Consider the following 17,601-nt stretch of genomic DNA (forward strand, 5'->3'; position numbering starts at 1 on the left):
GAACACCGGTTTGCTCTTCCTACTTTGCTCACCCCTTGTTTGCTCTCTTTGTTCCCTCCTCAGTTTTCTTCTGTCATTTACTCTTCTTCTTCTCCCCATATTTGCTCTCATCTTTGCTTTCTGCCTGTTTCTGCCCTCTCATCTCCAGACCTTTCAATTGCTTTGGAATATACAGAGGCAGCGGCTCCTGGATTTGCCAGGAAGAAAGTGGTGGTGCTGGCAGTAGGCGCTCACAACTCCCCACTGTGCCTTTCAGTGCCTGTGTATGGTGAGGTTCACTACACACATGCAAGGACTCCGCCATGTTCAGGCACTGTCCCTCTTTCCTCCATTCCACCTTCCTGATAGGCACTCCTCTGTCTGTTGCCCCGAACATCGCATATGGAGTACACCACCTCAGGGAGCGAGAAGTGGCACTAAAACATGAAGTACCACGTAACGCAATACAGTTGAGAGGTCTGGTGACTCAGTAGGTAATGGTTATGTCCCAATGCTGCATATTTCAGCATTTCCTTATGGGAATCAGAGAGCTTTTCACAATGCATGAGTGTCATGATCTGGTCTGAGTCTCACAGTTAAAGCCATTCAGCCACATTGGGCATAATTTGACTCTTTCCCTAAGACAATGCACAACCCAGTTGTATATGTAAAAACTGGACAAAAATTTAATCCAAAGGTTGGGCCAATAATGATTTGAGAGGAGGGAATTCCATAATTAAGACAAGGAGCAAAAGACCTGTAACTATGGAAAAGAACTGGATCTCACAGAAACAGGTATGCCCAATCAGGGTGGTAATACATATTTTCAGGAAATGGATGGACTGACAGTAACTTAAATGAAACTGTCCATCTACTAAACTGATAAACAATGGGTGATATGTAGTTTTGCCATGGGTAGCGATCAAATACAGTTCAAGTTACAGTATATAATGCACACCAAAGATGTGTTGCAACATGTCCCACCCACACTGTACTGCCGCTGACTTTACTGTTCCACCACAGCTTTCTATTCTGTATTACTTGAGGTTTATTGAGGGAATATGTAGGTGGGTGGTTGCTCTTTATTTGATCATGGTTTGGTTTTAGACTTAACTATAAGAGAAAAGAATTTGTCTGAAAGCACAATTTTTTTCCATAAAGAAACCACAGACATTTCGTCTCTTCAACTCCAAGCCCTATTGAATTCAGACCTATTTATTGATACTCTCTTTTCTTACCCTGTACCTATTTTTGCAAACTATTTAAAACCAGATATTTTACAGTTGCTTAGCAGGTTTAGTTGTCCTAGTTTTTGAGGCATTGTTTGATCAAAATATACCCAGTTGTCAGAACGAAATGTCAATGAGGTGAACTCAGACAGCTTTTGAACTACAAATAGTGGCTGAGCTTCAGCATTATATTAATAGGCTATGATCTCCTTATTGACAATACTGCTGAATAATAAAGCCGAGGATGTTCTTATAACAAAACTGGGCACACAGCAAGCATGAGACACACTTTGTATCTTTTTAAATCGACATATGCAGATCCCAAAGCTTGTGGTTATATTTATTATAGAGTTATAGTTCACCATCTCAGTTGAAGTCTTTGAGATCTTGTTAGATTTACTGGGCTTGATTCTGATTTTACTTGAACTGGTTTTACATTGGTTTAATTCAGTTGAGTTCAGTGTTGTTCTTGATAAGTGCTGGTGGGGAAGTGACATTAGAATGAGGCTCCCCATACTTCAAAAGTACTTCAGATTGAGAGAGTTTATCAATCCATTTTCTTCATCTTTTACTCTTAAGATATGTTAAGTCATTATGGATTTCAGAATATATATTTTTGGGGGGGCTAAAATTACTTAAAGTTAGTATTGCACATACAAAAATCTGGTTTGCACGTGCAGAAATGCTGCTTTTGGCATGCTCCGCAGATTCATTTTGTTCCATCAGCACTCGAGTTTTCCAGTGGTAAAGCTACATTGCAAATGAAAATAAAAAGCTACTATAAGAAGTTGTTTGAACTTACTTGCAATTTTTTTTGCACTGCTAACTTCTTAGGCCCAACTATGGGTTTTAGAATGTGTGTACATTACTGCTCTTTGTCTTCACTACATTGCATTAATTCCATTTTACATGGAAGTGTGAGCTAAGTTAATTAAAGGAATACAAAGGTACTGAACATGATTGTGAGATTTAGACAAAGAAATGGCATTTCTATTCATTAACATCTGAACACAGATAAATGAATAGCTGTACTGGTAACTACTGAATTTCCCTATTTATAGAAAAGTGTTAAGTAGATAATAGAACAATTCCTTACTTTATGTTTAAAAATAAAAATGTGGTAATTCTCACAAAAGAATTAGTTGTTTATTACTCTCAGATATTAGCAAATAGAACTGCCAATTATATGTTATCTTTTCAAAAATACGAAAAGCAAATATCTAATCAGTGTTTTGGGGATCTGGTTCAGTAATGCATACAACATAGTGTGAAAAGAAATACTTAACACTTATAGTAAGAAATAGAGCACTACATAATACTTAGTGCTTTAAAGTGTTCTACATCTTAAAACACTTGAACACTTTATGAAGTCAATAGGAGTGAAGATTATAGACACTGTGATGGCATGCATGTTCCCATTCTTCTTCAAGTAGTGTCTCTATGGGACTTTCACTGTAGGTGTGTCTGCGTTCCTGTGCTGCTGACTGGAGAATTTTAGTAGCAGTGTCCGTTTGACTCACACATATATTGCACCCTGCATGTGCTCTGCCACGAGTTCCTTTTCTACCACAGAGTTTATTATGAGAACTCTGAAGTAGAGGGGAGCAGGGTGAGTTGTGGAGCACCCATAGAGAGACATATCACAAAGAACCATAGTTACTGCACAAGGTGAGTAACTTCTTTCCATGGCTGATACGTACCCCAAAACATTTGCAGGTTCATTTTCTGCAAATTTGCTGCATGCTTTCCTCTCTGGGTTGGTTCTGTGGAAGTGAAACTGGGTAGGCCCTGCAGCCAGCTGATCATAAGACCCTGAAGCGGCAACGGAAAAATTATGACCAAACCTAATGCATCTCAGGACAACCTTGCATGCTGGTTTCTCTTAAACAACATGTACTGTGCTAAGGCCTGCTCCAAAGTCCATTGAAAGTAATGGGAATCTTTCCATTTACCTCAGTGGGCTTTGGATCATGTCCTTGGTATGGAAGAGCTATGAAGAGAGCAACGTGTTGTATAGTCACATTTCCCTTCTTCAGTTAGCAGTATTGTGTTCCTCTCCATCCATCAGTGGGGAGCATAGGGACCTATCTTATCCTCACAATACCACTCTGAGATAAATAGGCATTATTAGCCTCATTTTGCAGATGGTCAAATGGAGTAAGAGACGATTGATGTCTTGTCCTTGGCCATAGAGGAGAAAGTCAATACCTAGACCAGGATTAGAATTGAGTTTTCTGGTTCCCAGCTCTGTGCTCAGGCCGTAGGACTCTATTTGCTGAAGTGGCTTTGTTGTGGTATCTTCCACTAATAAGGAATGTATCCTGTTAACTGTTCTGGAGGGCTAAGTGTTCCTTTATTTTATTGCTTTAGCTTTTCACCTCAGGAGTTCTAGGTTTCTATTTGTCATACATAGTGTAGATTTTCATCTGCAACACAAAATCGTGACATAATCTGGTCAGGAAAGGTACAGCAGGTGATTTGAAAGTCATGACTGAGATAATGTCAAACAATGCCCTGTCCATGTCGAAGTCAATATCAAAGTTCTCACTGAGCAGGATCAGGTCTTATGTGGGGAAACCTGAAAAATACAGCACCAGCTCATGCTGTGCTTTTTTCCAAGTAGTTCCCCCCACAGTGAAAGTTTAAACATTCATTCAATAAGATTAATTGTCAAAATAATAATAAAGTCCCTGAAGTAATTATTCCCTGCCTTGCTGGAAGATAGGCAGCCAATGCCATGGCTATGTTCATGTGACTTTTCTCTTGGAACGTAACAGGAAACACAAAAACAACAAGGAGTCCAGTGGCACCTTAAAGACTACAGATTTATTTGGGCATAAGCTTTCATGGGTAAAAAACCCACTTCTTCAGATGCATGGAGTGAAAATTACAGATGCAGGCATTATTATACTGACACATGAAGATAAGGGATTTACCTCACAAGTGGAGAACAGTGCTGACAGGGCCAATTCAATCAGGGTGGATGTGGTCCACTCCCAATAATTGATGAGGAGGTATCAATTCCAGGAGAGGCAAAGTTGCTTTTGTAATGAGCCAGCCACTCCCAGTCCCTATTCAAGTCCAAATTAATGGTGTGAAATTTGCAAATGAATTTTAGTTCTGCAGTTTCTCTTTGAAGTCTGTTTCTGAAGTTTTTTTGTTCAAGTATAGCTTCTTTTAAATTTGTTTTAGAATGTCCAGGAAGATTAGTCTTTAAGGTGCCACTGGACTCCTTGTTGTTTTTGTGGTTACAGACTAACATGGCTACCCCCTGATACTTGACACCAATAGGAAACAGGCAAGGAAGGCTGTACATGCTCCTGTGTATTCCCATTTACCTTTGTTCAATATCCCTCTCTTGTCTGTCAAATTTGCTGACATAGCATTAATTACAAGGAGAAGGGGCAATGCTTTGCAGAACACCTCTGCAAAGTGAAATTTACAAAACTGGGCAAATATGGACTTTGAAATCTGTCATGAGAACTGTCAACAGTAGAAGCCAATCCAGATTCACTTGACTTTAAGAAAAGAATTTTATTTATTTATGCTATATTCTGCTTCCCCTTTTTGTGAACTTTGCACTGTATTGCCATATCATTTCCTCAACATTACTGAGATCCTGTGGACTGCAAATACAATAAGAGATATGAATATATCTGGATACAAGGCAATATAGGAAGACAAACATGTATAAAATATATCTGATATTAGGCAATCCAGAAAGACATATATAGTTTAAGTTTTTGAAAACATCTCTTTATATTGTCTGGGTTTTGTGCTTAAGGCCAGATTCTGCAAGCACTTTTGCATGTGAGTGAACTCAACATGCAAATACTAACTTTGAAGACAATGAGAATAGTTAAATAAAGTTACTCACATGCTCATGTTTTTACAGGACCATACTCTTGTTTAATTTGCAGCATAAGTAACAACAAATCAGTGACAAATCTATATTCTCAGTTTAAAATGTAAGAGTCATAAATTTTAGTATTGTTCATATTTTGGATTCTCCCTCCCCCACAGGCTCCTCCCCCCACCATTCTAGGAAGTAAATCTTCCTTATTTTTCCTCTAAACTTCCAGTGTTTATCGAGAACTCCTCCACTTAGTTTACATATTTACCAAAGCCACGTGTACACTTCCCCACCCATAAAGCAAGAGTCCCTATTTATCTCATTTAATTGGATTGTCTCACACTGAACCTTTCAGATCTGTTTGGTAAATCAGCCAGCAGGTGGTGCTCTAGGTGAGGGACAACACAAATCCATACCCCTACCACCCCCTCACCCTCCCCCCGTTGCCCCCACCCACCACCACAAGACAAAGAGTGGGCAACCTCAGAAATGCACCGGGTCATCACTGGAGCATGAACTCCAATGTTAGTCCTTTAAAGAAAGATATTCAGGTGCACAAAAGGTAGTGAGAGAGATCTGAAAACTAAAGCTTCTTTATACATGGGTAATGCTGAAAGTGTTTTTTACAAGGCATAACAACTGAAAGACTATGTTTATGGTTTCCAGAGATCCCACTGGTCTTATACCTGTTTGCCCTGATTTCCATTACATGGCTTTGGGGAGGACTGCACATGGCTTACAGGCACCTCTGGATGTTAGTCTTCTTTGTTATCTTCAACAGCCTGCAGGTAAGAGCTTTTCCTTGCTGTCCAATTACGGAGAATGGGAAAGCCTCGATTGTGCATAATATCTGACATTTCAAGTTGTAAAAGTTGTTTAGAAACCAGGAGCAAATAGAAGGCTCAGTAGGTTACCATTATGCAATGGTCACTAGAAATGTGCTTATTTTTAGAATTAATATATTGGATGCATATTCAAGTAATAGGTATGTTATTCCAAAACAATAGCAACAATAATAATTACACAGAAATTCATCTCATAATCAATACACTGGTGAGAAAACAGCACCTCTTCTGTACACAATATAATCCTGTGGCAATAAGTCTAACAAAGTAATACAGGCAATTGCAAAAATAAAATGGGAAGAATTTCATTTAAAACTAGGGTAAGTATCAGATAGAAAATGTTTAAAATTATATGCAACAAAACACTAATATTTAAATTGAAACCTGTCCCATGCTATGTATACACAGATAAAATAAGATCTTTTCAGACTAGAAGTTGTGTCTGAGTTACAAAAACCACCCCCCAAAAAAAATAAAGATATGAGATATACTAGTATTCTTATCTTGATACATAGCACTACATGTAACTTCTGTTAATGCTACCAGTGGCCCTGATCCTTCAAACACTTATGCACATGTGTACCTTCACACCTATCAGTAGTTCCATTGGACTCAGAGTTACTCATGTGAGTAAATGTTGCAGAATTGAGACTCAAGATTGAGAAAATGCCTGTAATTCTTAAAAACAACAAAATGTTGAGAAATAAAGAAGAATTCTATTCTATTCTATATAGGTTGTTACACTGGTCTCATCACTGTAGTGTCGAGAGCCTTCCAGTAGGGTGCTAAGCAATATGATAAACATCTGTCACATGTGATGAATATAGATTCAAAATCCTTGAACTTCATCATGTGTGAATTTATGAAAATAGTCTGATTTCACAAACTGATTTTTTTGAGAATTTTTCCCCAAAATATCATTTTTCTCAAAAATGGACCTTTCCTTAAGCAAGACACTAAATCCTTTCGAAAATTTAAATTTTATTCAGCTGTAGATTTTTTCAAAACTGAAACAGCTAAATTCATTTTTTCATGTGTTGATATGAAACTGTGCACTTCATGAAAAATTAACTAGAAGTGAAATTTCTAGGTGTGAAATTGCTTAGACTGGAGTTATTATTTTTTCTATAAAGTTTTGTGCACAGCTTTTCATAACTTTTGTACCCTGTTAGTTTCAAGGGCCATGCCTACAGTATAAAATATTCCCACTGGCGCTCCCTGATGAGCAAATGTAATTGACTTGATGGTCAAAACACTGGAAGTGGCTAGAGCCTGTCTACACTAGGGATGCCATTAATGCAGCTAAACTGAGAAGAGCACCGGTGGGATTATTTTTTCTAAAACTTCATAACATAGACAAGGCCAGCAAGTCTCATTTAAAGTCTGAAAGTTCATGACATCCAAATTGTTCCTTTAACTCCATCACTCAAAGATTCAGGTGTTCACAGTTCAGATAAGTTTGTTTAGATAACCTACCCACAGAATTTCAGTGCTACTTCATTGTGGCTTTTGAATGAAGTGCATCACTGATGTAAATGATAGATATGCAATGGTTTATTTGTATTCTTGGTTTATTACCTTCATATACTGAATTATTAATAGAGCCCAATATAGGTTTGTGTTACCTAGATGTATTATGGATACAGATAGTTGGAAAAGGCAACTCATGATAATAGAGATCCCAAAGAATGATGTCATGCCAGTAGGTTTCATTTGCATCAGCATAGAAATGTCCATGTATGGCTGGTGAAACACACTCACTTCACTTCACTGCCTGTGGATATTTCGCAAAGGTGGATAGGATTACTCTGTAAGCATCTTTGAGAAAAGGTCATTCATGTCCAAAACATTGACTCTTCTATGTGACTGCCAGAAAATACTTCAAATTAATCTGCTTTACGTAACCTAAAATATGTTACTGGAGATTTTTGTAACTTTTTAAAGGGGGGAAAATATATTTTTGTTATTAATTTTTCAAGGCTCAAGACACTCATTCATATACAAACTACAATACGTGACACAAAATATTAAAAAGCATACAAGCAATACCAGAAATCTACCCATATGAAGCCTACAAGATCCTTACAGGACTTGTTACATTGTAGCTGCAATAAGACCTTGAAATCATGTGAAAAAGGAGGATACAAAAGCATGACCAAGCCATTAAAGACTCAAGAATTGTTTAAATAGTAAACAACACTACAGAAGCACCTGCTAGTGACTCCATAGTTAGGATTGTGTTCTAAAAAGACCTTAAAATTGGGCGTAAATCCCTGTGTTTTCTCGCAGTAGGTGGTCAAACAATGTGAAACTTCAGAAAATGTTAGTTTTTATTCCCTTTGAATTTTCTTGGTCTTTTCTGTTTGCTGTCTGTTCATAAATTCTAAAATCTTTGAATTTTGGCTGTGGCTGAGATTTTTAACTTGGCAGTCCTGTCGTCGTTGGTGCACATACACACACTGTACTTCATGCAAAACCACAAAAACAAGAAGGGAAATTAAGCTACTTAATAGTACATACTCTCTATTCCTTCACACATAGGCACATGCCCTATATTACAATTCCCATACGCCACCTACCATATTCTGCAACTTTAGATCTGACCCCTAGAGATGCCAGACTTCCCCCTCACCCCTTCTAAATACCTATCTGCACAAAACGGTTGACTAAACTGCCCTTCCAGCACAACCAACTACTAAACCAAACATCCACAAATACTAGCGTGGAGAGGGAACTTTCATTCCCTGACATGGTGCTCAAACCATACCACCTGCTCCCTCACCAAGGTTTGGATGTTAAAACAACAGAGCAACACACGCCAAGAAGGTGACAGTCAGATAAACCTTTCCCCTGAATCTCCCAATTCTCTATTTTTCCAAATTCCTCCTCTAAATGTTACTGTCTTCTATGAAACACAAAGTACAATCAAAGAACTCTCACTCCCGCCACTGGATTCTTACCAAAACATCCCGCATATCTGTCATCTAAATTGGGATGCTCTGGGAGGAACGAAAGTACAGGAACCAGGAGAAATAAAAAAACTACATGATAATGTCCCTACTATTATCCAAGAGACTTCTGGTCCAACAACTTGCCCCCTTGTTTGCTGCAGAACTGTGGTAATTATATCTCATGCACTAATGGAGGGGATTCACATTTGACCCTAAAGCTTGAAGGGCTGTTACAGGAGAACCACTGTGGGTTGCTTGTAGCCTGCAGACTGCACTACAATAGCTAGACAGTAGAGACCTGCTCCACCATATTTCCGTTTAAAGTATAGAAATATCAATCTCTTATAGCACACAAAAAGCTATGCAGGAAAGATAGTTCTCTACAAATTTTTATTATTTTTATTTTTTCCTTGATTCTAGACCTGGAGGAGCTCTCTAACATATATATATATAAATAAAACAGAATCTGGCACTTTTTGCTATTAGTCTTTAGACAGGGCTTTTAAAATATAAAGCTATCAAATATTAAAAGCAAAACCAGAAGAAACATTTTCTAATGCTGGTCACATTGGGAGAGGAGTTAGAACTACAAAAGCTCTTCTTCCCCATTAATAGTTTTATTATTTTTTGTTTAATAGAGATTTGTTTTAAATGTTTTTGATGTGTAATCACGATACATTATTTTCTGCTTTATTCTCCTATTTATTCTCCAATTTAAAAAGTTTCATTGATCTGTTCAGGAAGGAGAATGTCATGTGACTTAGGTGACAAGTCACTGAGCATGAATAATGGAGAGTGACTGGCCAAAAAGAACAGTTTGTAAACAACCCATAGGCTGAAATTTGAATAGTTTGTAAACAACCCAAAGGCTGAAATTTGTGTGTGTATGCTGTTATCAAATAACTGTGAATGATGAACAGGTTAATAAGAGTCTGTTCACAAACTCTTTGTGAATAAGAAAAAAAGGCTAAATTCATAACAAATATTATGCACAATAATTCAAGCCTTTCTTGTAAACAGCTACAGTTTTATAAAACATTGACATACCTCACTAATTATGAACTCGGAGGCCTAGCCTCCAGATGGATGGGGTCAGAAAGTTCCCTCTGGCCTGCAGATTCCACAATACAGAGCTTATGCATGATACAAACAGTCATGGGCGGCAGGTATCAAAGGCCGGGGGAATCTAAGCCTCCCCAAACAGCCCTGCGTGGCCCACGCTCCGCCCCCAGACCCATCCTGCTTCCTGCCGGCGCAGACTGTGGCTCATCCCCTGTGGCCAGGGCCCTGGGCTGGGGCTGGAGTTAGGGATAATGGGGGCCGGTCTGCAGCCAGGGACTCTGGGTGGCTGGAGCCAGTGCTCATGCTGCCTGGCTCCAGGGTTGGGGGGTGGGGGTGCGCTGCCCTCCTGGTGTTCCAGGGGTGGGGCATGCTGCCCGCCCAGCACTCCGGGACATGGTGGGGATGTGCAGCCCGGTCAGCCAACGCTCTGGGACTCGGGGGGAAGGGAGGCCTGGTGGTCGGGGGGCTGGGCTCTGGGGCGGCCAGGTGCTAGCCTCCCTGAGCTCACAGTTCACCCACATCCTTTGAAGCTTTTATCTCAACCCCACTGTTTCAGAGGAGGGAGTCAGAAAAATGAAATGGCACTTAGTGGACCACATTATTTCAGAACAAATCCAAGAGAAACTTGCTATCTTTCAGTTTTTGAAATTTCAATTCATTCCCATAAATTCTTTGTCTTCAACTGCTCTGTGAATTGACCAACTAAAACCTAGATTAGGCATTTCTAAAATAAAAAGCTGCTTTATCATTTATTTGTGCCACATTGTTGTTATATATTATACCTAATTTCAGCTTAAAAACAGAAACTCTCTGTTCTTTTAGAGCCTTTCCCAACAGGAAAAAGAGCATGCAAAGGCTCGAAAGAAACAGGGCCTTCTTCCGTGTTGTTGAAAAGATACAGAGTGCTTAACAAAACAGTGTTAAAAAACCAAAAGATAACAGTGAATTTAGAAACACTCGTACAAATAAGTTGTTCCGTAAAATACTTCATGTTTAGCTTCCAAAAAGGGCTCAGTGTAGGTGTTTGGTAAGGTATTGTCTATCATCCACCTTGGCTGATTTATTCTGATGATAAACAGCTCTTGGGAAATACACTTGGTACAAATAACCAGCTCTACAGGACAAATTGTTTCCATGCCCTTCCTTTGCCCTCCCTTTGCAGCAACTGACAGTAATACGAAATGTCACATGTTTCCATTGGAGATGAGCATACAGTATGAACTATTCATGTACAGTGGAAAGGAAGGCTACTCCTTTCCCTGTAATCGCTGGAATAAACACACAAAGTCTTATTCGTGGGGACAATTGCTGATTTACGTGGTCAGTGAATAAACAACAACCCAGCAAGTTAATGCAGCTAAATTAGTTCTGTGCATGAAGGCCAGAATAAAATTGTAAAAGGTTTATTTAATCCTTTTAGTCATCCCGCATGTTTATGTAATAGCGGAAAACCAAAATATGAAAAGCTAAAGAGGAAAATGGATAAGAGCATATTTACAATATCTGATGTTTTGAGTTCCTTGGCTGTATGTTCTTGATTGCTACTAGAGCGGCATCTGTGACACAGAAACATCCCTGTGTTCTCGTGTGAAAGGCCTTGGCTGCTTGTTCTCTTCGGTTGCAAAACACAGCAATGAACACTTGCCTCTTCTTTATGCATTTGATTGGCTAAGAAGAATTATTCATAATATGTTCATCAGGGTCAGGAAGGGGAAATTAAGCTGGTATTTAAATTGCTTGTCACCGAATGAAAGAGTCGGGATCACACAAGCTGTCTTGCACAGTTACAGTAATATAAATGATTCTTGTGTTTTTCAAATGCTTAATGGGGTTGTTTGGATACATGATTAGTTGCTTTCAATGTTTGTAGGTGCTATTATAGGGTCTGATCCAAAGCTCAGTGAAGTCAGTGGAAGTCTTTTCATTGATTACAATGGGCTTTGGATCAGGCCCTCAGTGTATTTAGAGGCTAACTCCTCATGTCGTCCCAGTAGGTGCATTGTTTTATCTCTGCAACTTCTTAGACCCTGACTTCCTCCTTTCTCCATGAATTTTCCACTGGCACCTTCCTTCCAGCTAGTCTTTGCAAACCCTTTGTCACCCATACTACATTTAAGATATGCTAGGGGATTCAGATGACTCTGGTGGACTCCAGGGGTATGTCTACACTGCAGTTAAAAACCTGGGGTTGGCCCATGTCAGCTGACTCGGGCTTGGCCTAAAGGCTGTTTAATTGCAGTGTAGACACTTGGGCTCTAGGACTTTGCAAGGTGGGAGGGTTCCAGAGCTCAGGCTGCAGCAAAAGCTGCAACATCTACACTGCAATTAAAGAGCCCCTTAGCCCAACTCAGCTGATGGGCCAGCCACAGGGTTTTAATTGCAGTGTAGACATACCTCATGAGCTCTGGTATATTCTGGCCTTGGTATGCCACCGAGTGCTTTGTGTGAGGCATGAGAGTGAGCTTTACAGAGGTGGTGCCTGGGACCCTGCAGCTGATCTTAAAATAGAGGTGGGCAAACTGCGGGCCGCTGGTCACATCCGGCCCACGGGACCGTCCTGCCTGGCCCCTGAGCTCCTGACCTGGGAGGCTAGTCCCCAGCCCCTCCACTACTGTCTCCCCTTCCCCGCAGCCTCAGTGCACTGTGCTGCTGGCACAACACTCTGGGCGGCCGGTCAGCGCCGTTGCAGAGCCGTGGCCTGACTCTGTGCTCTGGGCGGCACGGCTCTAGTGCCGCCAGCCACCGGTGCTCCAGGCAGCATGGGAAGGGGGCGGCGGGGGGGCAGTTGGATAGAGGGCAGAGAAGTTCGGCGTTATGATTAGGGGTTGGGGCAGTCAGAGGCCGGGGCAGGGGTTCCGGGGGGGGGGCAGTCAGGAATGAGGCGGGGTGGATGGGGCAGCAGGGGGCAGTCAGGGATGGGGTGTCCAGGGGTGGTCAAGGCACAGGGAGCAGGGGGTTGTGGATGGGGTAGGAGTCCCAGGAGGGGCCATGAGGGGACAGGGAACAGGGGGGTTGGATGGGGCAGCAGTCCCGGGGGAGACGTCAGTGGGCGAGAAGCCGGGGGGTCGGATAAGAGGCAGGGGCCGTTTGGAGAGACACAGCCTCCCCTAACTGGCCCTCCATACAATTTTGGAAACCCGATGTGGCCCTCAGGCCAAAAAGTTTGCCCACCCCTGTCTTAAAAGATGGGGCTCAATTAAGGTTGCCACCTGGGTGGTATTTCTGGTACAGCTGGTTAATCCTACTTTAGGATAGATATAAATATTCACTCCAGTGCCAGCCAATTTTAGCTTCCTCAGAGTGACAGATCTCACTTTAACAAACAAAATAAACACATAAATAAACAAAACGTTGCTGCTTGCTCACCCAGTGTGCTTGTAAGGTAGGGACCCTTCGATATCTTGAGTGACTGCAGAGCAAGAAAGAAGCAGGACTATTTATAAAGGGTCTCCTTAAATGAAACTGTCCTTAACCATAAAAAATATTTATTGTAGCTGGTTTTTATTTTCCAGAAACCCTGTTGCCTTTTCTTTAATTTAGGTTTTTGCTACCAACATGAATCAGTAGTGTGAGTTGGATTTGTCAAAACTGACCCTTTCCTGCAAACAGGTTAGGTTTCAATGAAAATACATTTCATCAGAAAATTCCAGACCAGTCTACTTGTAACATTTTGGGCCCAATACTATTCCTACTATAGTCAACAGGTTGGGTCTGTGTATGGTAAATCAAGTCAATATTGGGGAACTATCCCATTGTTTTTGTGAGCATTATAGCTAATGTTGTGTGGCAACTTGAACATATTAAATCATGATGGGTGTTTTTTCTGAAGACAGACTACAGATTAAGTGGCTCTGCCAGTTCAGTGTTCAAGCTTTCCACCCACAAAAAGTGTCATATGCAAAAGTGCATATTTCAACAAGTGCAGTGAAAAACCTGGAGAAATCAGCTCATTGCCAAATTGTGCAAAATGGCTGAACCATGTGATTATCAAAGAGTAAAAGATTCATGTTAGATTAGTAATAGGGACAAAGATGCAAGAACTCAAATGAGAATGCTCACAGCGCCCACTCCTAGCTCTACCAAGAGCTAAAGACATGTGCAAAGCCAGTGAACAAGCTCATGTCCCAATGCAGGGCGTAAGTGGTGCACACCCAAAAATAATACGCCAAGCAGCACAGGGAAATCATGAAGATATCAGAAAAAAATATGCCAAAATTTGGGCAAGGCAAATGCACAAAGAGACAAACAAAACACAAAGGAAGGCCTGTGAATACCGGGGAGAAAAACATGATGATGGAAAATGCCCTGCGTATGCAGTCATATGCAATAATTGTACCAAAAGAAATCATTATTCCAAAGCTTGCAGAAAAAAGGGGCGGGGAAGGGGGAAGCACCATATTGAGGAAGAAGCAATGAGTAGGAGATTTTTTTCAATATGTGACTTAATGCCTCTCCTAACCCCAAAACTAAACGTTTTTTAAAGCTCAGACTAGTCTAGCACCAGATACAAAGACAAGGCAGCAGCACACAAGCAAACAGGAAGTCAAATGCCAAATAGATAGGAGGGCATCAGTGACTGCTAGGCTACAAAGATTTCCTCAGCATTATGCAAGAGAAGTAAGTGAATTTCCAAGCAAGCAAAGCCAAACTAAAATTATACATTGTCACTGGGTTCATGTATTCACTTTTTTTACCTGAAAACAGAGGTCATTGTACCACTAAGACAATGTAAGTTACAAGTAGAATACCAAGGAAAAGTATGCAGGCTAAAATTTCGGGTAGTACTATCAGGAAAAATGCCACCTGCCCGCATTAACTTGCAGGAGAACTTCATGAGGCCAGTGGTGAAAGGGGAACAGTCCTAGCAGCACAGGAGGAGACACTCATCACAGGACAATAGGTAGCTCCTGCCCCGGGAGTCTCTCGCAATGGGGGAGAGGGATGCTGACTGGCCAGCATTCTCCAGCTCCCAGAATTTAACCTGGTGTGGGGGCCATGGAGAGCTCTTTCAGCTCTGTTCCAGCAGCCCCACACACACACCTGAACTAGGATTGGGAACCCAGCCTGACAGATGCTGTGGCTCTAGCCAATCACCCATTTAGTGGGTCAGTCAGGAATTTTTTCTCCCAGGGGACCAGGGAGTTTTTTGCCTTCCTTGCAGCCATAGGTGCAGACTCAGTGGGTGCTCTGGGGCTGGAGCGCCCATGGGGAAAAATTGGTGGGTGCTCTGCACCCACCGGCAGCTCCCTGCCCTGCTCCGCCTCCTCCCCTGAGCATGCCTTCCCCGCTTCTCCTCCCAGTGCTTGCCACCGCAAAACAGCTGTTTCACAGCATAACAAGCTGTGGGAGGGAGAAGCGGGAATGCGGCGCACTCAGGGGAAGAGGCGGGGCTGGGGTGGAGATTTGGGGAAGGAATCCAATAGGGGCAGGGAGGGGGCAGAGTTGGGGTGGGGACTTTGGGGAAGGGGTTGGAATGGGGGCAGGGCAGGGGTGGAGTTGGGGTGGGGCCAGGAGTGGGGGGAGCGTGAGCACCCACCAGTGCCAGGAAAAGTTGGCGCCTATCCTTGCAGCACCTTCAAGCCACAGTGAGTTAAGCAGGAATGCCCTTAGTACCTAACTGAAGTACTGGGGTAGAACTGTTTATTCATCACAACTTGCGGGCAGTTTCCAGTGTGGGCTAGGAGAGTAAAATGAACAGTTCCAAGAAGTAAAAGAGCTGGGATTTTGCTGATGGGCCTTGGGCTCATGGGCTGGGGTAAGACCTTGTGGCCTTTGTGGGCTGAGGTCAGACCTTGAGACCTTCACAGGCCAAGGTCCCCTCCAAGCTGCATCCGAGGTCCCCTTCACAGGGAGATGGTGTTAGACCTCAGAGAGAACTGAGTCCTGAGGGGTAGGCCGAGGAGAGCCTGCCCACATTATGGGTTATGTGATAAGGAACCCTGTAACCTTTGTGCTAGTTATGGGTCATATGGTAAGAAGCAATGAAACTCCAGCACTGGAACCAATTAAATGACTGGTGTAGGAGAGTCTGGGTGATGGGCAGGTAGTGCCTCTTTCCTGTGTTAAAGTTTAATATAAGTTGTGACTTGCTGCTTAATTCCATGCATGTGTCTGTCCCCATTTTACCACTGTGTCCACATCAAAAAGCCAGTGCTCTCAGGTAAAACAAGTGAATACATGAACCCAGTGACATTAAACCCAGGACAAACATTGCACACAATAGGCATATAAGCAAAACAGTAAATATATCCAGAGCAGATAATGCACTGTGGCATTCTGGCAGCAAAGCTGCTAAAAATTACCAAGATGTTTTTGAAGGACTGGGGTGTCTTCTAGAACATTTCACCAAAAAATAGATTAAACGATTTAGCCAGTAGAACACCTGCTTTGCACAGTGCCCATTATACTAAAGGAAAAAAGTAATGGAAGCAATAAAGCAAATGGAGAAAGAAGGTATCATTGCTAAAGTGACAGAGCCCACAAGTTGGATAAGCAGCCTGGTAGCCATTGAGAAGCCAGGCAAATTGTTCATTTACATAGACCTACGCAGTTTAAACAAAGCTCTAGAAAAATGTCACAACCAAATACCTGCAAGTGGAGAAATATTACCTGCCATGGCAAAAGCAAAAATATAGTCAGCACTTGATTGCAAAGGCAGATATTGGCAAATGTTACTGATAAGCAGCTGCCTCACCACATTTTGGAAACCAGCAGGTAGATACAGATAGTTGAGACTGCCATTTGGAGTCAAACCTGCAGTGGAAGAGTGTCAGTGCTCCTAGCAAGAGGTACTGACAGGAGTCATAGGGATCAGCATCATAGCTGATGACATTCTAATGTATGTACATATGACAGAAGCTGGGACAGATCATGACCACAACCTTATCCAACTGCTAGAAAGAGCCAGATAAGTAAATCTAAAATTGAGTTAAAACAAAATGAAATTGTGTTTGACTGCAGTAGGACAGTCTTTTTGTTCTGTTAGACCAGAATCTCATTGTTAGACCAGAATCTCAATCTCACTGCATAATGTCCCTAGGCACTGTGGTAATACAAATAATAATAATGGAATACTTGCTGACCACCTACGGGCTATGGTCTGATACCAGAAAGTTAAAAACAGTGCAGAAGGTATTCACATCAAAGATATTAAATCAATACATAGACTAATAGGATTTGTAAGCTATCTGACAAAATTACTTCCAAGCCTCTCAGATGTGCATGAACCCCTGAGGTAACTACTGAACAAAGATGCAGTATGGACATATTTACCTCAACATGATACAGCCATCACATATATCAAGGAGCTGCTGACCAACTATCTCATCTTGAAATACTACTATGTGGACAAAGAAAGGTGCCAGTGAGACAGGGCATGGGGCCTCACTTCTATCACAAGGACAGCCATGCTTTTGCATTAAGGTCACAAGCACCAATGGAACAAAGATGCATCCAAATTGAAAAGAAATGTCTTTCAGTAATGTGTGCATGTGAAAAGTTCAACCAACATGTTCAAGGATGGGAAACGATTTGAGTAGAAAGTGACCAACTGTCCCACTACTAAAACCATGCTCAGTGTTGAGACATGAAAAGATAGTTTGGTGAAACATTCAGGTTTCATTTCTTCCATCACAAATACTGTCTTCTCCTATCAAGTACTTCCTGAAAGGAGAAGACACTTC

General features: G+C 41.6%; 1 protein-coding gene across 1 annotated transcript in view; it reads left to right on the forward strand.

The window, feature by feature from the left end:
- Positions 1 to 17,601, forward strand: part of ADGRV1 (adhesion G protein-coupled receptor V1) — a 420,452-nt gene that overhangs the window by 354,668 nt on the left and 48,183 nt on the right. The window contains exon 88 of the mRNA XM_077818015.1: positions 5,728 to 5,849. Within this exon, the coding sequence (XP_077674141.1) occupies positions 5,728 to 5,849 (122 nt within the window). The remainder of the gene's footprint in view (positions 1 to 5,727; positions 5,850 to 17,601) is intronic.

This window comes from Eretmochelys imbricata, chromosome 5 (genome assembly GCF_965152235.1).
Source record: "Eretmochelys imbricata isolate rEreImb1 chromosome 5, rEreImb1.hap1, whole genome shotgun sequence".
In the NCBI taxonomy this organism is placed as follows: Eukaryota; Metazoa; Chordata; order Testudines; family Cheloniidae; genus Eretmochelys; species Eretmochelys imbricata.